This window comes from Heteronotia binoei, chromosome 21, assembly GCF_032191835.1.
Source record: "Heteronotia binoei isolate CCM8104 ecotype False Entrance Well chromosome 21, APGP_CSIRO_Hbin_v1, whole genome shotgun sequence".
Lineage (NCBI taxonomy): Eukaryota > Metazoa > Chordata > Lepidosauria > Squamata > Gekkonidae > Heteronotia > Heteronotia binoei.
Genome location: NC_083243.1, coordinates 175,773,908 through 175,796,972, shown reverse-complemented (window position 1 = coordinate 175,796,972; position 23,065 = coordinate 175,773,908). Strand labels below are relative to the sequence as shown.

At 46.5% G+C, this 23,065-nt stretch overlaps 1 protein-coding gene across 3 annotated transcripts in view; it reads right to left on the bottom strand.

The window, feature by feature from the left end:
* Positions 1–7,206: 7,206 nt before the first annotated feature.
* Positions 7,207–23,065, bottom strand: part of WNT6 (Wnt family member 6) — a 46,791-nt gene continuing 30,932 nt past the window's right edge. The window contains exons 2-5 of one of the 3 annotated variants that reach the window (XM_060262637.1): positions 16,876–17,096; positions 11,799–12,100; positions 7,774–8,273; positions 7,207–7,729 (exon numbers count right to left, since the gene is read on the bottom strand). In XM_060262637.1, coding sequence (XP_060118620.1) covers positions 7,812–8,273; positions 11,799–12,100; positions 16,876–17,096 — 985 coding nt within the window. In that variant the 3' untranslated portion in view covers positions 7,207–7,729; positions 7,774–7,811. Of the gene's footprint in view, positions 8,274–11,798; positions 12,101–16,875; positions 17,097–23,065 lie in introns of all 3 variants that reach the window. The other 2 variants (XM_060262636.1, XM_060262638.1) reach the window with 2 other exon arrangements.

Below are 23,065 nucleotides of genomic sequence, written 5' to 3'. Positions count from 1 at the left end.
CACCCTTTCTCGCGACGGGCTCAGGGCAGATTACAGGAGGATAGTAACGCTGACCTATCTTGCTGGGTTATTATAAGGCTTATAACAAAGGCCTGCCTGCCCACATACTGTCCTGCCTGGACACTGCATTCTTCATGTCAGGCCCTTTTCCATGCCCCTCTGCCTTCTGGGGTGAATAAGGTTGCAAGCTCCACGTTGGGAAATACCTGGAGATTTTGAGGGTGGAAACAGAGGACAGTGGGGTTTGGGGAGAGGAGGGACTCCCGTGGGGTGTATTGCCACAAAATTAACTTTCCAAAGCAGCCGTTTTCTCCAGCTGAATTTTGATCTCTGTCATCTGGAGATTAGTTGTATTAGCAGGAGATCTACAACCACCTCCAGCACTGTGATTCTGTTGTTTTGTGATATCATCTGGAAGGTGGCAACCCTTAGAGTGAAACTGGTTACCACAAAGGACAGGGCCTTTTTGGTGGCTGGTCCCTGACTTCGGAATGTTCTTATCCTTTCCCTGCACCTTGTCTTGATTTTTTTTAGAATTGCAGTTGTCTTTTTACAATTTTGGTTATGAAGAGCTTTCATTTCCCCTATTTTGTTGGATCAGGCTTTATGTCAGGCTTTCTGTGTGGCTGTCTGTGTACTTCAATGGCTTTAAATGTTTTTATAATATTGCTGCTATCTTTGAATTGGCTGGGGGGGGGGGGTAGTCATTTTGATGGCTTTGATTTTTTTTATGAAGTATTATAAATGTATTTGTGGTAGATCTTTTCTGCTCTTAAGGAGGGTCATCAAACACTTCAGTAGAGAGGTAGTTTATAAATATTTTAAATAAATAATGTATGCTATGAGCATGGACAAGCATTATATAAGTACTAAGTAATAGTGTCACAATACCTCCTATGTTAAGTGGATAAAGGTCAATTTTCTGGTGGGCTTACCTTGAATAATTTATTCAAAAATCTGTATGTAATATAAATGAACAGTATTACTTAGTTCCTTACGTTGCTGTAGTGGTGTTGTTTACTCTTTCTAAATATCTCCAACTCCAAATATTCATTGCCCAGGAATTTGTCCAGACTCACTCGTACTTAGATTAACCCAGTCTTTCATTTATCTGACTTTCCTGTCAGCCCAAGTGGACATGCAGCCTACATATGAAAAATGGGAGTGACATAATGGTATATAGGGCCCTATTCAGATATTACAAAGTCCTTGTGTTTGTTGGTAGGCTACATGAGAACTTTGTGTCTAATGCTTAACAGGAGTTTCTCATGTCTCCTGGACTCACCCATATTTGTTCCTTGTTACAGGTAGGGAGGCTGCCTCCTCCTATTTTCACTTCCTCAAACTGCCCCGTGGAGCTGCTGTTGGCTCTACTGAAAAATTTACATGCAGCTATGTGACATTATTCTCATAATGGATCCAATAATAGTTCCATGAGTTGGGTTAGAAGGGGTGGGGGAAGGCTGAAGATGCTTCCACCCACATGCTGTAGTCGTGAAGAGAAGTCTGGAAAGCCCAAAACACCCACTGAACGCTGCATGTGAAATCCTCATGTCATCCATCAATAAATAAGGACTTCGTAATATGACATGGGCAGCCCAGGCTAGCCTGATCTCATTGGATCTCAGAAGCAAAGGAGGGTTGACTCTGGGTAGTAAATGAATGGGAGACCTCCAAGGAATACCAGGGTTGTGACATGGAGGCAGGCAGTGGCAAGCCACCTTTGAATATCTGTTGCTTTGAAAACGTTTTGGGGTCAGTCATCCATGGCACTTTCCACCACCAATATGTGAATGACTCCACTTCGCACTCTGCAAATGAACAGAGATCTGAGCCTGGCTGAAGGGAATTAGTATGTAGGGTGTGGAGAAACGCCATCTTAGTTAATGGTGGTGCTTGGTTGGGAGGGGACATGAAACTGCTAAGGCAGGCTTTGTGGCCTAGCCTTCCCTTCACTCCCTCCTCCCTTCCAGAGTTAAACCATCAACTCTAGGGGGAAAGCCTCCTAGAGGGGCAGGAAGTTCTTTTTTATTATTATTGGAGTGAGGCGGGAAAAGGGCAGTTCTTGGCTGGCCCTCAAGGAGAGAGGTTGTCAGCCTGTGGGCTCCTGAGAGCCCCTCCTGTGGGAGAGGCCTTCTCCTGAGGGAGAGGAGGAGTGGACTCCAGGCAGTCAGACCGAGGAAGTCATCCACAAGGCAGGGCAAGTTTAAACCAGGGACGGGAGGATGCATTTAAATCCACCTTTTATTTGTCCTTCTGGTTGCTGTTCGGGTGCTGTGTTAAACTTTTACATGCAACTGCTTTTTTTTCTTTTCTTTTCTTTTTCTCTTCTAATTAAATATTTTTACTGTTTTGAATGCTGGCAGTCAAACTTTGTACCACATAGATCCCCAACCACTTTAGACCACGCTGCTTTATGAAGGGGGCCCCGGGGAAATGGGGAAGGCATGTAGTTGGATAAGGTGCCAATCCTCCAGGGATTCCCCGAAGAAGTGCTGTGGTCTCTGTGATACCCAAGTACAGGGTGGCAGAGGACCTTGAGGCCTGGCCTCAGAGCTGGCGAGGGGGATTGGAGTCCTGTTCCTCTCAATCCGAACCCCTAGACTGAGCAGGTGGTGGCAGCGAGCCCAAGTGGCCGGAGGAGAAATAGCTCCCTCCAAAAAAGGGGAACGGGGTCCGGTAGGCAAACCAGGGCCGTTCCGTCACATAGGGAAAGAGACAAATGAACACAGACATCGCTATGCTAATCTCTCTGTGTATCACTCCTCATTCAATGGGTAGAATTGTCATATATGACCCATTTTTTTTCAATGTAACATTTTGTGAGATATGGATAACGTACCCAATGGCTGGAATCGCTTCGGCTCTCTGACAAGATTAAAACCCAGCACAGCGAAGGGTCTTTCACCGCTGGAATCACAACCATAGATGTGGCAAGACAGAGGAGAGTCTTAAAGCATGTGTGCCATATGTGCAGCAAAAATATGCCCAGGGTCTTTCTGTGAGTCTTACTCTCGGGAGTGGCATGGAACCCACAATCTAAGCTGGGCGATGATGGTGGCAGACAAACTCCAGCTTGACCTGCAATGACCCCTCAGAGGAACTCCTGCTGCTGCTCCCACCATGCTGGGAGAAACCTCTCATTATCTGCCTGTGTTGTGGCGAAGCCAACACATGGCTCCACTTTGAAAGAATCAGATGTTCCCGTCCACATCATTGTTCCATGCTACCCTGGGCAATCCCCTATGCACAGTCTAGCTGTGACACAAGGTAAGGAATGAACTGAGGACAAATAAACCTCTCTGTGTACACGTATACCCATATTCCTATGCAAACAAGCAAGCAAATACTCACCCGAGATGGGGTGTCCCACAGGAACGTACCCTCCCATCAAAATGTGTTGGATCCAGCACCACATTTCCATAAGCACAAGGATTTCCAAACATGGGATGTGACTGTCCTGGTTTTTCCAACCCACAGCAGTCCAAAAGGCACCCAAAATCCTGTTCCTGGAGTACTTTCTTTCCCAAGAGCAGGAAATTGGAGACCTATGAAACTGCAGGGGGGAGGAGGAGCTGGGAAGGGGGAGCTGCATGGGCAGAAATCCTTGTGTCCACAGAAACAGTGCGTGGATCCAACCAAAGGTGTCCTATTCCCCACTTGGAGATTTTTTTTTAATTTGAAAAATCATATGCATAAGTGAAGTGCTTTCTCTATTTTCATTAGGACTTAAAACGCATGTGGTGTTCACAAACATGACATAGGTTGCTTACAAGACTAAGGCATTCAGAATCAAAAGTCTTCAAAGCCTTTCTTCAAGCACATAGCTCTCCCAGGCCATAGTTTTCATACCTCTGATAACATCACTGCAAGTAACCCAATTGCAACTAAACAGTTTGCATGAGTGGAGCTGGTGTAATGTTAGAAATGAGTGATCTTAGAGAAGCAGCTATGGAGAGCCAGTTTGGTGTAGTGGTTAAGTGTGTGGACTCTTATCTGGGAGAACCGGGTTTGATTCCCCACTCCTCCACTTGCACCTGCTGGAATGGCCTTGGGTCAGCCATAGCTCTGGCAGAAGTTGTCCTTGAAAGGGCAGCTGCTGGGAGACCCCTCTCCAGCCCCACCCACCTCACAGAGTGTTTGTTGTGGGGGAGGAAGGTAAAGGAGATTGTGAGCCGCTCTGAGACTCTTCGGAGTGGAGGGCGGGATATAAATCCAATATCTTCTTCTTCTTCTCCATGGTAGAGAATCTGCTTTGCATGCAGAAGGCCCCAAGTACAACCCCTGACAGCTCTAGTCAAAAGGATCCGGTAACCGGCAGGCCTCAGATTCAGTGGGAGCTCACAGGAGCACAGCTCCTGTACCTTTCTAAGAGTTCCACCTCCTCCTTCCCACCTTGTCCACTGAATAGTAGGCGCAGCTACATAACAATCCCTGGATGAGCTCCACCACCTTTTTTTCCTACAAAATGACCCCTGGTAACCGGTGATGTAAAAAAAAAAACCTCTCGCAAAGACCATGGAGACTGCTGTTAGTCACAGAAGACACTACTGACCTAGATAGACCAGTGGTCTGACTCAGTGTAAGACAGCATCACTTGTTCATGAGAACAGCAGAGGTTTAACATTATACAATTCCCTCCTGCTGGCTGGTGATTGACTAATTCATCATAAACTTAGCATGTAACATCAAAACTTCTGCACCACATTAAAAAAAAATGTACAAGGTCTTGACATACCATCCTTACTAGATTCTAGTAATGAGAAATGGAACTAATATTGGGACTTCCTGTTAGATTTTCTGATTCAGAAAGCTATTGCTCAGCCTAGATCCATTAATTTGTGTAGCAAAGCAGACCAGCGTAAACTGTATCCTTAACATGGAAGTACAGGGCTGTAAAAACCAGCTACCAGATTATACGTTGCCTTAATCTGTGCTGGAAGGAAGGCTTCAGTCCACCTTTCCCTGCTACAGATAAGTCTGATCCTAGCGGATGCACACCTGAACAATTCAGTGACACGGCTCCATCCTTCCCATTCTTTTCTCAACCATGTCTTGTAATCAGGTCCCTGGTGCCCTCTGGTGGGGAAAAGGTTCTTCAAATCTCCATTGAAACAAGAGCAGAACAAGTTGATTTTCAATCCAAATGATGGAGACGGGCAAGGGGAAAAAAATTAATCTCCAAGGCTCTGCTATTGGACAAGTGATTAATGAAACAAAAGAGAGAAGAATCAAGGATAAACCACTGCAATTTGTTGCCCTAGGAAAGGGCAATTGCCTGGTTTGTCTGCAGCAAAAAACGAGCCAGGATGGCTTGGGCACGTTATCTACTGCTGAGTGTTTTGCTTGTCCACTTGCCTTTTCGCAGTCAGTAGGGGATACATTATCCACCTTGTACGTTAGCTCTGAAGTGACCTGCCCCAAGTGAGTGGTCTGATCAAGCAGCACATCATCCTGACAGGACATGAGGACTTGGATGTATTTCCCAACCAGCTGTTGCCAGTTATGCCCCTCAAATCCCCCCTAGTGTTCCTGGAGTCAGTCTTATCTAGAACGACAAGCTGTCCTGTATTAATGCCGTCTGCAATGCAAATGATACACATTCATTCTACGTGAAGGGAAATCCTCTACAAAATCCCGGCAGGCGGCACAATTCCATGAGGAGACCGTCACATTAGCACACGTTATCAAAAAGGATATTATAGCTTTGGGGCAGGTCACTTCAGAGCTAATGTACAAGGTGGATAATGTGTGCTCAAAAAGGATATTATAGCTTTAGAGAAGGTGCAGAGAAGGGCAACTAGAATGATTAAAGGGCTGGAGCACTTTCCCTATGAAGAAAGGTTGAAACGCTTGGGACTCTTTAGCTTGGAGAAACGTCGACTGCGGGGTGACATGATAGAGGTTTACAAGATAATGCATGGGATGGAGAAGGTAGAGAAAGTACTTTTCTCCCTTTCTCACAATACAAGAACTCGTGGGCATTCGATGAAATTGCTGAGCAGACAGGTTAAAACGGATAAAAGGAAGTACTTCTTCACCCAAAGGGTGATTAACATGTGGAATTCACTGCCACAGGAGGTGGTGGCGGCCACAAGTATAGCCACCTTCAAGAGGGGTTTAGATAAAAATATGGAGCAGAGGTCCATTAGTGGCTATTAGCCACAGTGTATGTGTGTATATAACATTTTTTGCCACTGTGTGACACAGAGTGTTGGACTTGATGGGCCGTTGGCCTGATCCAACATGGCTTCTCTTATGTTCTTATGTTCTTATGTACGTCTTAAAGGTGCTTTCCTTGTATCTCTCCCAAGGATCCAGGGAGTTGGCCAAAGGAAGCTTTGGCTCTTTCCTTCCTTCCCCAGGGGACCAGGAGGGGGAGGAGCCTCAACCAATAGAAGGAAGAGAGGCTTGGCTCAGTAGCTCTGCTGTGCAATTGAGAGAGCCTGGCAAAGCAAGCTGTAATGCAGAAAGAAGCAAGAGAGAGGGAGAAGGAAGCAGACAACAGCCAGTTGCTCGTGGGCCTGATTCAGCCCCTGGGTCACATGTTTAACACTCCTGATCTAGTCCAACACCATGTCACACAGTGGCCAAATCCCTGGTAACCATCTTTTAGATTGCTGTATTCTCTCATGCCATATACAGGCATCATAATCGTTTTTTGCCTGAGAAGAGAAAGTTTCTTTGATAAGTAAATACACACTCAGGCATGTGCCCCCCTTTCCTCTGTGCTAGACCAAAGAACTCGTAAATAAATTTCAAGCAGAATTACTGTGTTGTAGGTGTGAAGAGAAAGGAAACTGTAACGTTATAATACGAGCACATAGAGTGAGCACGCGTGCCACACAGATCCAGACCCTACCCTGCCCAGGAATTCTTGACACTAATCACATCACCATTCATCATTCAGCCCTGACATGTCTGCCTCCACAACAGCTTTCTTTTATTCTGAACCAATCTGCAATAAATATAATTCACTATGGGTCCCCTTCTCCCAATCATTAACACAGGTTACAATCACCTTTCCATATTGTAGGGTCATTTAGTGGGATAAATTAATGCTAAGAGAAATCTACCTTGGTACCATCCATTAACCATCTTGATTATTTGAACAACAGAATGGTTAAAGTGAGCAATTAATTTATTGGAGTATATGAAATGCACTTGTGAAGCATTCCCTTTTGTATTACTGGATCAAGAGGGACACTTGTTTAAATAGCTTTATTAAAGTAGAAAGAAACTGCAGCCCCAGCCCTAGCTGATGGGAAGCAAAGAAGTCATGGGAGTGAGCAGTCGAGGAATCTCTGCTGTTCTCTCAAACACAGTAAAGATCCACTAATAAGTGAGCCATAACACATCCCTCCAGGGAATCTGTGCGTGACGCATGGTCACAGACCCACATGGGACCAAGCAGTTGGAGCCGATAATGGGAGAAAGGTGATACAGGAGACCTTTGCCTCCAAGAACATGTGTCCACATAGGAAGAGATGGACCCATCTGGAGCCACAGCTTGGCATGGAATATGAAGGACCTGTCACAGAGGAGGTCCGTAATCAAGTGCTGTAAGCAGTAAACTCTGCTGGACCCCAAGGACTTGGATGCAATGCATGTTCTGAGGAGACATGGTGGACCTGATCTGTCCCTGGATTTTCTGGCAGTCTGTTCTGCAACTCCAGGCCAGACCAACATCACGTCCCTGGAGCCATGACAGCTTGGTTATGCTTCCAGTCTCAGGATTCTGTGGCAGACTGGGTCCACTCTCCATCTCCCCACTCCGTGCTATTCCTGTCCAATGTCCTTTTCGAACCCATTCAAATGCACAAACTGAGTTCCTTGCGGACTGTGCATTTTCGGCACTGTACCACACAGCACCAATGAAAGCGGCAAAGGCAATTCTCCTCCAGAAGCAGCGTCTCATCGCGGTGACCACGCCCACAGCACAGCAAGTCACAGCCGCTCACATCCATGGCAGTGCTGTTGCACACTCGCCCACGTGTGCCCAGTGATCCTGTCTTGCGGTTTGCAACACAGAAGTCAGGTGAGTCAGCAGAGTAGATGAGGTCCTGCCGATCTGGAGGCTTGATGTTCCGGCCCACTGGGATGAGTGTTTTACCATCGTTGCCTCCCATCACTTTAAAAGCCCCATTGAAACGTTCAAGCAGGCGGTCACCCACCTCCCGGAAAGGGGGCATCTTCTTCCAACAGGTGCGTAGGGCACAGGAACCCGAAAGCCCGTGGCACTTGCACTCTGTCCGCATGTGATTCCTCACCACCTGGAGAGGGAAAAAGGACCACCACTGGAGAAAGCAATTGATAAGGCCAACAATACTATATAATAGTGACATTAGCCAAAGCAAAACTAGCTCTCACCACAACTACTATGAACTACAGCTGAGAGTAGTGTCAATTGTATGCAGCAAAATATCTGCGTTGCTCCAGGCTGAATACTGAATTGTCACAATTGTAAATAAGAAAGTAAATGTAAACTATGTATCAATATTACTATGAGGCATATGTAATACTGAGATATGTTGCAGCATGAGCTGATAAACTGAGGAGGGGTGTCAATTGTATGCACATGTAAACAGTTTATAGCACATGCTGGGAAAGAGAAAGTAACTGCCAGGTAGATCATCTAAGTGACAGAAGGTGGCTGGTTGCCAGATTGCATCAGCCTGAGCAAAGTCAGCATGACTCAGCAGAAAGCTGATTGGTTACCTGGCTGGACCTGATGTATAAATGTACAAAGACACTTTACTGTGTGTGGGATATGTATGGTGGAGAGCAGCGGAGCACTTTGTCGGATTGGAGAGTGAGAGGTGTTAATAAATTGTATATAGTGGTTTTAACGCTACTGTGTGCAACCTTCATTCTTTGCGTCACTAAAACCACCCTCACTAAACACAGGTGCATCAACAAGTAGGTGATAGAGTAGGCTTATTCTGAGCCTCAAATGGAGAAAAATCAACAGAATTCTGATCCAAAATGCGACACAATTCCCTTTCGCCGTCCATTACAACTCATAAATAAGGCGTCACTTAGGAACCTTGGGATTTGGTGATATGTTGTTGAGGAAATATGACCTTCAGATGAAGACCGGGAGAATACAATGCCCCCGCCCCCCCGCCGAGAATACAAAAATGGAAGGACTCTGATTAATCTGCTCTCTCCTGAACTGAACCTGCCCCAGATGTGTTGCCAAAAAGGCTCATGAGTGTATTGTTTGAAGTTCTTCATATCAATCGAATAAAAAATGTTTAAAACAGAACTATTGCTCCCGAGCTGCAAACATCAGGCTGAGGTCATTTGCCTTAAAATTTACTAGGGCAAATCTGAAAACCTGCCTGACCTATTGCTGACAATTTAGCTGTTATACAACATGAATTCACCAATGCATAAAAGTGCATATATGTGTCTATTCTATCTGTTCTATCTATTCATTCACTGTCTAACCATCCCCTCTGGTCTTGTTTACTTATCTGCTCTATTATCAATTGATTAAATAGAAATGATGGCTGTGGTGGAGATCAGGCAATCTCCTTCTTCTGCCAAACAGCAAGCTTTGGTGGCGATCCAGGAGTGATAGCGGGGGTGGAAAAGACAGGCAGAGGCAAGAGGTACCTGATCCAGATGGCAAGCAATACAGGCAGTTGGAAAGAGATATCAGGCCTGCCAAAGAAACATGCTCTGGTTATGGGGGCATCCATGGATAAACAAAGACGAGCTAGCCAGAGGGAAAAAGAGAAACAAGGGAGCTGATACATAAAATCCTATATTGACCTCCAGTACTTTTGAGCTGTTGAGAATTACAGCCAAAGGAAAATGAGAAGCTACAGAACTAAGCAAGGATCAGAAATGGGAAGGGGGACTCTTGGAAATCAGTTGGCAATTGGACATGTGGAATTTCATAGCAAATCTGGGTTAGGATGCCCTGATTAAAACATATCCTTTCATTTCTCTCTATATCTCCAAATTACTCCACTACACACAAATATATACGCTAATGATAACATGGAGGCCAGGCCCAGCAAAGCAGGGATACTTGGCAGTAACCCCTCGTCCTTACTTGACACCTACTATCCTACAGTGCTGTTCTGTATGGGAGGTTTGGTTCAGTGGAATAGCATTAACTTTGCAAGCAGAATGTCCTAGGTTCAATCCATTCCCTGGCATCTTCTCTTGAAAGGTTCCAGATGTCAGAGGCTTCTACCTAAGGCCCACAACGTCAGAGTAGAAATACTGACTTTGATATACTTTGATGGTCCAGCTCAGCAGTATAAGGCAGCTTCATGTGTTCATATATACCTGATGGCTGTGAAGCCCACACTTCAGCCTCTGTACATTCTATATGTGTTTGTCCAGGATCAGCACATAAGATGACAAAAAGAGCAACGAGGGCTGTGAGATCCAGAAGCTACCTAAACCGCTGTCTTATTTTAGACAGGTTGTTGCCTGCACACACAAGACAGCATGGAGCGGAAGCAGTAATGGGTTGAGAGGAGATCAGCAAGGGATAGAGCTGCCCATGACTGTGGGAACGGCTGCAGGGGTGATACAGGATTGTCCCTTTTGCGAAAGAAACAATATGATGGATTGGACAGCACAGCACATCTAAGCCAGCCATGTACATGTAAGCTGTGGGAGGTCACATGGCTTTATGCATAAGGAATAGGGTTGCCAGGTCCAATTCAAGGAATATCTGGGGACTTTGGGGGGGGAGCCAAGAGCAAAGTTGTGACAATCATCACTGAACTCCAAAGGGAGTTCTGGCCATCACATTGAAAGGGACCGCGCACCTTTGAAATGCCTTCCTTCCACTGGAAACAATAAATGATAGGGGTACCTTCCTTTCAGGGGTTTTGAAACTTGGAGGGTGTTTTGAGGAGAGGCAATGGATGCTATGCTGCAAATCTGGTGTCTCTATTTCAACCACCCCCCCCAGCCCCAGATACCCACGCTACAGATTAATTCTCCATTATACCCTGTGGGAATCGGGCTCCATGGGGTACAATGGAGTGCCTAGCAGTCAGACGTCCCCTCCCCCACTTTCTGATGACCCTGAAGAGGGGGGAGGGCCTCCAAGCCAGGGGATCCCCTGCCCCCACCTGGGGATTGGCAACCCTAATAAGGAAAGAGGCCTGGTATAGGCATGCATGTGGCAGAAGTGATGGTAGAACTCTGAGGTGGCAAAATGGGTTGGGCCGCTTCCGGTGGCAAGTGGGGCAAATTACACTGTAAGCAACATCCCAACGTGTAAAAACTTTCTGCGGAGAACACATGAGCACCTCAGGCAGGATTGTTCTAGCTTCGCCCTTCATATGCTGTGTTAGCTTCCCACCTATAAGGGGATGTTGAACGTGGGCATTCAATGAAATTGCTGAGCAGTCAGGTTAGAACGGATAAAAGGAGGTACTTCTTCACCCAAAGGGTGATGAACATGTGGAATTCACTGCCACAGGAGGTGGTGGCGGCTACAGGCATAGCCAGCTTCAAGAGGGGGTTAGATAAAAATATGGAGCAGAGGTCCATCAGTAGCTATTAGCCACAGTGTGTATATATATGTATATATAAATTATTGGCCAGTGTGTGATACAGAGTGTTGGACTGGATGGGCCGTTGGCCTGATCCAACATGGCTTCTCTTATGTTCTTATGAACTAGGTACTCAGTCCCTAGCAGACTGAAAGGGCCATCTTCGTTGGCCATCTCCTTCTGCTGGGTGGGCAGACCAGGGCCGGCCGAGACCAGCCACAGCCACCCCATCCCCCCACCCACAGGCGTCGGGGAGTCTGCCCTTACCAGGCGTCCTGCTTCGTTGTTGTGCAGGTCGATGAGGGTGCGAATGTCGCTTTTGCCGCGCTTGCGCTTCGCGTCCATAAACTGGCGGGACTTCTCGTAGCCAAAGTCGACATCATCGCCGCAGCCGCCCCACTCCCAAGCGGAGCCCTCGGGCCCAGTGAGGGCAGCAGGCAGCGGAGGGGCCCGGCTCCGAGTCGCCTCGCAGCCACACTGCAGCAGCTCACCCATACTGCAGGCCTGCGTGACCGCGTGGCTCACCCCGGCCGCCGTGATGGCGTAGACGAAGGCGGTCTCCCGGATATCTGCAGAGGGACGACACCAACAGGAGGGTGAGAAACGTCAAGGAGGGCGAGCTGGAATCAGTCACCCCCAGGCTCCTGGGCCAGCCACGATTGTGGCAGGGAAATAAGGTTGCCAAGTCCAATTCAAGAAAAATCTGGGGACTTTGGGGGTGGAGCCAGGAGACTTTGGGGGTGGAGCCAAGATCAAGGCTGTGACAAGCATAATTGAACTCCAAAGGGAGTTCTGGCCATCACATTTAAAGGGACAGCACACCTTTTCAATGCCTTCCTTCCACAGGAAATAATGAAGGATAGGGGCACCTTCTTTTGGGGCTCATAGAATTGGACCCCCTGGTCCAATCTTTTTGAAACTTGGGGATTATTTTGGGGAGAGGCACTAGATACTATACTGAAAATTTGGTGCCTCTACCCAAAAAAACCAGCCCCCCCCCCCCAGAGCCCCGGATACCCGCGGATCAATTCTCCATGATTTTCTATGGGAATAAATCTCTATAGGGAATAATAGAGTTCCCAACAGACATTTCCCTCCCCTCCCCCTGCTTTCTGACGACCCTGAAGGGGGGGGGGAGGGTTTCCAAACCAGGGGATCTCCTGCCCCCACCTGGGGATTGGCAACCCTACAGGAAAAGCAGGCATGGCATTCGCGGGGGGGGGGGGGGGGGAAACTGGACTTGCAGCGTCGTCCGAGGCCCACTTGCTGAATTCCTGCTTGCTGGGCCCCCGTCGAAGCCCTGCTTGTGAAAAGCACGCGCATTTTCAAGATGGGGTTGGTTGATGGCGGAGGAGACGAGATCCGCTTCCGGGCAGGCAGGCTGCTCAGTCTCTCCCAGCCCCTCCAGCCCCGCCAGAGTGGTTGTCTTCGGGCCCTACTTCCAAGGGGAGATCTGCCACTGAACCCTGAGAAGGCAGCCTCGCTGGGTTGGATGGAAGGGCGGGGGGCAGCCAGGCCACATCCCGGACAGGCCAGAGGTCCGGCTGTTCTTCGAAAGCCCCGAGAGGGAGTGGGAACGAACACGCGCCGCGAGAGGAGCCCACCGCCTGCTTCCCAAGCCCGGCACCGAGGAGGGCAACGCCGCCTTGGAATGCCCCTTCCCCTCCTCCACGCAGAACCTGGATCCTTATTTACGGCGGGGCGCCAGTCGCCCCTCCGCCGCGGGACATGAGTTCCAGGCATCCTTCGCCATGCCGAGACCTGCCACAGCCAAAGGGGGATTCTCATCCTGATCCAGGCTGGCTTCAGCATCAGGCGCCGCACCTGCGGGGGGGCTTCAGCCTCTCCCCTCTTAGCTTCGCCAGGAGTCGCCCTGCTGCGAGCCGAGGCTGCGGAAGACTTAGGCGAGGCAACGGGCGGACAAACCCAGCTATCCAGGCAGGATTCTCGCCGCCCTTCTCCAGCCCTGTCTCTTTGGGCAAGCTTCTATTCTGCCTTCCCATCCCATCGCTTTTCTCTCCCCCTCCTCCAGTGCCCCGAGGCGCTTCTGCAGATTTCCAACTTGGGAACCTATCAATGTCCAAGAACAAAACTTGGGAGGTGGGGTGGCTTTCTGGATCTAAGCCCTGTGCCTTTCAGTTGTCTGTTGGGGAGGGACAGTGGCTCAGTGGTAGAGCATCGGCTTGGGAAGCAGAAGGTCCCAGGTTCAATCCCTGGCATCTCCAAAAAAGGGTCCAGGCAAATAGGTGTGAAAAACCTCAGCTTGAGACCCTGGAGAGCAGGAGAGGGACGGTGGCTCAGTGGTAGAGCATCTGCTTGGGAAGCAGAAGGTCCCAGGTTCAATCCCTGGCATCTCCAAAAAAGGGTCCAGGCAAATAGGTGTGAAAAACCTCAGCTTGAGACCCTGGAGAGCCGCTGCCTGTCTGAAAAGACAAGACTGACTTTGATGGACTGAGGGTCTGATTCAGTAGAAGGCAGCTTCATATGTTCATATGAAGAGACACCTCCCCCTCTGCATACTTGGCACTAAGTGCTACTTTTCCCTTTGGGGCTGTTGTCTGAAAGGACTTCCTAGGCCAAATGTACAGGGGACATAGTGCCAGTAAGGAAGCTATCTCTGATAGAAAGGTCAGGAGCTCTTTATATATATATATTTAATAGAAGTTCTACCCCAGCACCTTCCAAGCTAGCATCTGCAGATGCCCAGGAAATTTTACTCATATGGAATGTGAACATTTGGCCTTCTAAAAGCACAGTGCCCGTATGCCTATGCCCACTAAGTCAAAGAAAGGGGCCTCTTGTTGCCTTCTTGAATTCCTGCCTCCGCCCCATTAGATCTGAGGTAAAGCTCGGAAAAGACACACCATCCCATGTGATGGCAAGGGGGCTCCTTAGGAGGGGGTAATTTATTGCCCTGCCCGACTCCGTCAGGTCGCTGGAAGAAGCTGAAAGGACATGTAGAAGCAGAGTTGATGGGGAGAGCAGGTAGGGGGAGGGGCAGTAAATCACTCCCAGACACAGAAGCATTCTTGGGCTTTATTAAAAGCTACTGTGTTGTCTGGGAGCATCCATAATTGCTTCATTACAAGGACAAGGAGACATGTCACAGCAGTAAACCTTCGGCCTGCAGCAATAACCTGTGACTCCCCAGGGACCCAGCTATTCCTCTGCCGACATATTGCTGTGCTTTCCGGGGAGCAAAGCAAAACCCCCAGGAAAGGAAAGCAGGTCCTACAGCTGCCAGAAAGGGTGGTGGCAGCTGAGCTTTTGTGAGGAAGAGTCAAGCCAGGATTCCCCTTCTGCCCGGCTTTTCAGTTACATTGGATAGTTTTGCTTTCTGCCTCCTGCTGCCAGAGGGCAGCTTTTAAATGGATTGAAAGGCTTAGCCGCTTCATTTAGGACCTGCTGAAGCTCTCTTGTTTCTTTGAGTGTGATGTAAAGCACCCCCAGACTCAGGCAAACGATAAGGTTTCTTCACAGAATGTGTTTCCAGCATGGAAAGCGCTTCTATGTAAGCAGCAGCAACCCCACACATAGACCATCACATGTGACAGTAGTTCAGGCATGTATATTCTCTGCGTCTAGTCATGGGTACATTCATGCAGTCATTAAATGTGATAATCTATCTGCAGGTTTCGTATTATTTCCCGTGCAAGAATGCACTCTGAGAAATGTGGGAAGCGGTCTTCAAACCGTATGTGAGGTTGCTGTTCCAAACCTGGAACTCTACACCTGGGTTGCATCCCGCTGACAATTTCATGGAAATAGAACAATTTCTGGCCACAGTGGTTGACTTCCTCCCTTTGCAGCTTCACCTCCCCCCAGTGCTGCTCCTGGGGAATGGGGGGTCCTGAGGAATAAAATTTCAGGAGGCATTTTGGGCTTCAATGGAAGGAGGAATGTGAAAAATCATGTTCCCCGGGCAAAAATTGTTCCCTCTGCAAATAATAATAATAATAATTACTGTGTTGGAGCCAAACCATGTAATTTGACGCTAAAAGAAGAGTTGGCTTTTATACCCTGCTTTCCTCTACAGAGTTTTCTCTAAGGAATTTCAAAGTGGCTTACAATTGCCTTCTTCTCCTCTCCCCACAACAGGCACCTCATGAGGTAGATAGGGCTGAGAGAGTTCTGACAGAACTGTGATTGGTCCAAGATCATCCTGCCGGCTTTATGTGCAGGAGCAGGGATTCAAACCTTGCTGTCCAGGTTAGAATCTGCCACTCTTAACCACTACGCCACACTGGCTCTCAGCAGTAGCTGGGGGGCGGGGCTGCTCTCCATTGGAACTGTCACACTAGATAAAAGGGAATTCACTCTCCTGTATAACATATACCTGGTCAAAAATGAACCCCCCCCCCAAAAAAAAAATGCTTCAAGCCCCAGTAAGGAAATACAATATAGGCTCCAATCTTTCTCTCCCTCCTCCCCCCCACCTTACTGGAGTTTAAAGCAGGGGTGGATTTTTTAAATAACAGCCACAGCATGGGGGAGAGTTAACCCCTTCTTTTATAAATGATTTTAGGGTCAAATTACACATCCAGAGTTCCGGCCGTAGAACCTCAACGTCATATTGTTGTTTGGAAGAACCAAAATGCATTGCGCATTTGTAGATGAGCCCCGGGTGGTTTTCAGAGAGGTACAGCAAGAAAAATTGGTTGCCACCTTGGGTGACCTTCAGCAGTCAGGCACAGACAGAGTAACAGGCAGATGAAAGGCACTTCGCATTTTTCTGCATTCTGCTGCCCAGTAGCGCAATACGACCAGGCAATAAAAGTTTGCACCTACAGAGATATTCCGATACAATGGAACAAGCATTCTGTTGTTGTTGTTTTTTTAAAAAAAAACCCCTGGGCAAATATATTCATTATTATAATGCATTTTGAAAAGCATATATTTACCATGCGTATATTATATCTTTACTTATGCCATTTTAAACCCTGCAATCCAAATGAGTATTTAGGAGAGCTTCAATTCAGATTAACAGATTTAAATTCTATAATTCCTTGGGCGTTAAATTTGGACGTTTTCTTTGTGCATTAAATGTTAAATTATAGCTGTGCTACCAAATCCGCCTCCAAACATATCCCAGGCTTTGATTAACAAGCACTTTTCTCCCCCAGTGCTCACCTCCAAGATACTTAGGGAAGAGCTTTGCCCCTTTCCATCAGACATTTGTCAGAAACAAACCCTCTGTGGCACTGCAAATCTCTTTGGCTGAGGACATTTCCCTCTGTTAGCCATATCTCTTGAGCCATGGCAGATACCTTTTCTCTCTGCTCTTCATGAGAGAATCCCAAAGGGTAAACCCCCTTTTCCAAACAACAGAGATTGTTCTGCTCACCCTGCTGTAGGATCTTGCCAAAATATTTGCTGTGGCTGGTACAATTCCAGCGGCGGAAGCGGAATTGATATTGGCATTCACGCACACCCAGCCTGGCACCCTTGGCAACTTCTTGTACTATCTCTGGCTCTGTCTGGCACAGTTCAGCCTGCTTCCCAGCCAGTCTCTTGGTCTTGCGGCAGATGCTGTTGGGATCCATGACCAATGGGCTGCCCACTGCCCTGGAGAGGTTGGAGAGAAAAGACAAAGGAACACTCTAGCAACAGAATAGTCAGGGCACAAAGAAACCTCGGATATCTGTAAGGAGTGTTTAATGGCGAAATCAACAACTGAACCCATATTAGACCAGCCTTCTGAATATCTTGACACAAATTGAGAGCGAGGGGTTTTTTTGCCCTTTTTAGGCTGTGCAGCGTCATCCCACATAACACGTTACTTGGAAGCTGTTCCAAGAGCCATTCTGCGTATTAGAATCAAATGCTAGATCAAGACAGAATTTAGGACTGCTCTTCAAACTCTTCAAAATCATAATTTCAATCCACTCATATATAACAGAATCCCTACGTGTAGAACATGCAATTACAAAGCTACGCAAAATCTTTTCTCCTGATTTTGCACATACTGTTTTAATTGGGAGGCATTTCAAATATAATCCCTCCTCATGCAGTCTAAAGTCACATAGCCTAAAACTCTTTAAGATTCCATAATCTTGCTAGCACTTTATTCTACAGAGCTAGCAATACCAACATAAGCATTGCCATAAATATCATTGGGAATATCATCTCCCTGTGGCTCTGGGGGAGGGAGAACCAAGTGCAAAACAGAGGAAGAGGGGAAACTACTTTCTTTATGTGAGAAGAACTGAATGACCTTGTAAAATGATAAAGGCCAGAAAACAAGCCCTGGGTTGATTCCAGTTTTCCTCCCTGACTTCCAGATGATTCTAAGTACAGGAGTTTTCACTGATTTCGCTAAGGGATGTCTCATCAACTTTCTGAGAGACTAATCCCAGGCTGTGTCATGTCACCCTAGAATTGGGGGGGAAGGGGAGAGATTCTCTTGAATGGAATTTATAAAACCATTCAGCGTCATGTAGCTTGGACTCCTAGTCGAATCTGAAGTCATAAACCCTATCTAGATAATCTCAATTTTAATTTCTTTTAAAAGAAGTACTTTTTTGCCTTCCTGGTAATGGAGAAAAGCTTGAAAACACGCCAACTGTATCTGTTAAATTTCAAAAAAAGAGAGAGGGGCCCTAATGAGATTCCCTGGGCTAAGGGAGAGACACTTTGACTTTTTGTAGGCTTTCTTATCCTTCACAAGATCCTGAGTCCCTTGACTTCTGTTAGCACTGCCCCTCAGAGACCCAGGCAGCTCTTTCCTTCTGCTGGCCACATCCACACTTTATACATTTTTCAAACTAAAAATCTTAAGACATCTGAGAAGGCTATAAATTGGAAGCAGATGGGACACTATAAGAACATGAATCTGCTGTGCCTATTTTTCTATCACTGTTCAATCTTTATTTGATGGCAGGCGACTTGACAGTGTGATGTCTGGTTGTATGTATTTCTAGCAGATGAATCTTTTAAGTTAGCTCAAAGCACCGCAGCCCCTTAGCGTCTGGACAAGAGACACCCTATCTTGATGCCTAGAGGGTGGCCTCAATGGGTCACGGTCCACAGGGGATTTCCTCACTCTGATATCTGCCTCTCTTGCTGAACGAGTGGACATAGAATGGCACCTCACTGTTCAGCAGTGGGAGTTACAGGAAATGAGAGCTCCCATTCCTAACATGTTTTGGAGGAAGTTTTGTTAAGCAGATGAGTCATAGAGAGATTGAACTGGGGGATTCCCAACAAGAGTTTGACCAAGCGTTGAATCCCACAGCTCTGTAGCCTAGAAAAAGATCCAGAGATGGAGCAGCTCAAGATCACTGGTTTAGAAAAATCTGTGTGCAGCAATGCACCTCTGAGGCCATGTCTGCACCTGTGAACTATGCATCCTACCTGCCTACAAGGCCCTTCGTTATGATTCTGCTCCTGATCCACATCTTCTTGGTGAATAGCGTGACTATGGGCAAAATATGAGGAAGGGGGATGAGATACAAAAATGTGCAACCCCGCTGTCGGTAATAACAATTAGAACTCAATACAAATGCAGTTTCACAGTTTATGACACACAATATTAATAGAAGTATCACAAAATTGCTTCAGTTAGATGCTGTATTAGACATGTATATGCACCGACTGACTATGGTGGTTGTTTTCCTCCTTGCTGATGACTTGTTCATTGTCTAATGGTAGATAATTAAAAGTTGGGTATGGCAACCAGAGACAGTATCCTTTCGTATTGATAACATTGCTGCGTGGTGTTCAAACTGGCACCCTTTGCAGACCTGAGTGCAACTGAAGGGATCACAAAAGTGGTCTCCTACAATAGCAGTGATAAAGGCAGGAGCGTTGATATCGCCAGCCTAGCTAAGAAGGAGAAAGGACACAAGATGAAAATGCTGTACTGGGGTAGAGAGTACTAGAATTCAGGGCAGGCCTGGGCTGGCCAAACCAACTTCATTAGTTTAAAGGGTGTCTCCAGCCTACCTAGTTATTATTTTACTTGAGTTATGTTTGGGGGGGGGGGGGTACATTGACTTGAGTTTACCAAAAAATCAATAGAAATATTCTAAATATTTTTATTTAATTTTGTTCAAAATATTTTTTTTTTATGTACAGACTGTTAAACGTACTACAGAGCTATTGGCCCTGCGCACATTTCTAGTTATTGTTTTGTGTTTGTAGCACCTTGTACTAATCTGGATTATGGCAAAATGATAGTGGTGACCTCGTATCTTCGGGGGGGGGGCATCTTCTTCCATTAGAACTGCATGTATTCTACCCCGAATGTGTCCAAGCACTGCCACAGATTACACATCCAGACCTCTTTGAGTTTCCTGCCTTGCTGTGACATCCTGGCCACTGTCTTCAGCTTCTCCAGTATTTCCCTTGTCCCTTTATCCACACAAACCGTGTCTCTTTACTCGTTTACAGTGGGAAGAAGAAGGACAAAAAGAAGATATTGGATTTATATCCTGCCCTGTACTCTGAATCTCAGAGTGGTAACAATCTCCTTTACCTTCTCCCCCTTCCCCATCCGCAACAGACACCCTGTGAGGTAAGTGGAGTTGAGAGAGCTCTTACAGCAGCTGCCCTTTCAAGAACTGTGGATCAAAAACTGGCTGAGTAATAGGAAGCAGAGAGTGAGTATAAATGGGCAGTCTTCGCAATGGAGGACGGTAAGCGGTGGGGTGCCGCAGGGCTCGGTACTGGGTCCCATGCTCTTTAACTTGTTCATAAATGATTTAGAGTTGGGAGTGAGCAGTGAAGTGGCCAAGTTTGCAGATGACACTAAATTGTTCAGGGTAGTGAGAACCAGAGAGGATTGTGAGGGACTCCAAAGGGACCTGTTGAGGCTGGGTGAGTGGGCGTCAACGTGGCAGATTCAGTTCAGTGTGACCAAGTGCAAAGTAATGCACATTGGGGCCAAGAATCCCAGCTACAAATACAAGTTGATGGGGTGTGAACTGGCAGAGACTGACCAAGAGAAAGATCTTGGGGTCGTGGTAGATAACTCACTGAAAATATCAAGACAGTGTGCGTTTGCAATAAAAAAGGCCAACGCCATGCTGGGAATTATTAGGAAGGGAATTGAAAACAAATCAGCCAGTATCATAATGCCCCTGTATAAATCGATGGTGCGGTCTCATTTGGAGTACTGTGTGCAGTTCTGGTCGCCGCACCTCAAACAGGATATTATAGCACTGGAGAAAGTCCAGAAAAGGGCAACTAGAATGATTAAAGGGCTGGAACACTTTCCCTATGAAGAAAGGTTGAAACGCTTGGGACTCTTTAGCTTGGAGAAACGTCGACTGCGGGGTGACATGATAGAGGTTTAGAAGATAATGCATGGGATGGAGAAAGTAGAGAAAGAGGTACTTTTCTCCCTTTCTCACAATACAAGAACTCGTGGGCATTCGATGAAATTGCTGAGCAGACAGGTTAAAATGGATAAAAGGAAGTACTTCTTCACCCAAAGGGTGATTAACATGTGGAATTCACTGCCACAGGAGGTGGTGGTGGCCACAAGCATGGCCACCTTCAAGAGGGGTTTAGATAAAAATATGGAGCAGAGGTCCATCAGTGGCTATTAGCCACAGTGTTTGTGTATGTGTGTGTGTGTGTGTGGGTATATATATATATATATATATATATATATATATATATATATATATATATATATAAAATTTGGCCACTGTGTGACACAGAGTGTTGGACTGGATGGGCCATTGGCCTGATCCAACATGGCTTCTTTTATGTTCTTAACAACTCCTACAAGAGCTGTAGCTGACCCAAGGTCATTCTAGCAGCTGCAAATGAAAGAGTGGGGAATTAAACCCGGTTCTCCAGATAAGAGTCCGCACACTTAACCACTACACCAAACTGATGGACAAGATATGATTTGCAAACTCAGCAATACACTGCTGTTAGTGGAGTTATACCTCTCTCTATGGGGGGGGAGGCTAAGTAAATAGCATTTCATACTGTCAAGCTCTGTTCTCTCTCTTATTGTAAATATTTCATTGGTTCTGCATGTGGTGGTCCCATGTTCATATAATCTCACTATTTTCATACACAGTGAGTTAAAAGGACAATTTGTATTTTTGGGTTCTTGACAGTGTTCTCACATTTAGCAATAATTGTTCAAGGTACCCTTTTGCACCTACAATGTGAGTCAAATGTAAGAGTTCTGGAACTGGTTGTTGCTTATAAATTGTCATGCTCCATTAACAAAAGACTTTGTTACACCAATTTCTACTTTAGCAAATCAAATAGCGATATCCCAACGGCACGGCAAAGCATAGAAAAAATAATAGGATAGTGGAGGTGCTAATGGAAGGGCAGAGTATGAGGTGGAGCCACTTGCCAACACATGATAAAGGTTTGGAGGATCAGTGCTTGGGCTCTCAAAAGCTGAACTGGGGGAATTCTTCATCAGATGGAAGCCCATAGGCATAGATTTAGATGAACAAGGTGGGTCTCCATCTTTAAAGGCATGAGGGAAGTGAGTGACAAGTGGCCAAGGGGCACAGCCTTGAGTTTACTGCATCCATGGAGACCAAGATGAAGACAGATGCCTCCAGGGCATCACAAGGATTAGAACGCCAATTCCAAATTCCTCTCATTTTTCTGTTGCAATGAATCACCCAGTAGAGCCCAGCCCACTGAAGGCACAGCAAGCGATGCCTTGAGAGGGAACATGACAGGGCAACAGAAGCAGAAACAAGTTGGCACTAGAACGGGAGCCCAGTTGACCCAATAGGTAAATATGCTTCACGTGAGAAGAGTCGTAGGTGCACAGAGCTCTGTAGACTTTATACACCCACGACAAAAAAAAGCTGAGCTCTGTGCCAAAGAGACTCAAATTTTATCCTGAGGATATCAGATGCAAATTGTATGGGGCATATGCTTGTGACAAAATAATGTGTCCTTAGAGAATTTAGAATGGTAATGGCATGTGACAATGAAATGCTGTAGTCATGGGCAATAACTGATAGGAGGACAGAAGCTAAATAAGCACCATGGAGAGAGACATTCACCTGTTCAGGGCATTGAAGCTCCTCTCCTTGAGGCAGTGGATGTCTTGTCCAGCCTCCTCAAAAATGTTAAACCAGCAAAACTGACCAGCTGATCTCATACTCTTTGCTCATGAGGACTAGAAGCTTACTTTTAGAGGGGAAATGGTGCGGTGATCGTGTTCCTCTCAAATATGACATACGTCCATGGGCTTATATTCAATAGACGACTAAAAAAAATGTCATCATTCAGAATGACTGCAAGAAAGATTGCACAATTTTGTTAAGAGATGACCAGCCTGTATGAAGTGATATCCAATTTGCAGGTGGCCTCTTTGTAAAAAAAAGAAAAGAAAGAAAGGGAGGGGGGCTAAGATGACTCAGAGGCACTCTCCACGTGCTAACTTGCATTTCTCATTATTTTTTTGCTTAGGGCAGAATTCTAGCAATGACAATTGAGTCTAGTCTCAAGTTCTGGTAATGTCTGCTTCCAATTGAGCCCTAAAGATGAGCCTTTCCTTGGGCCCAAAGCCCAGCAGCGGCTCATTGTGGTCTCTCCAG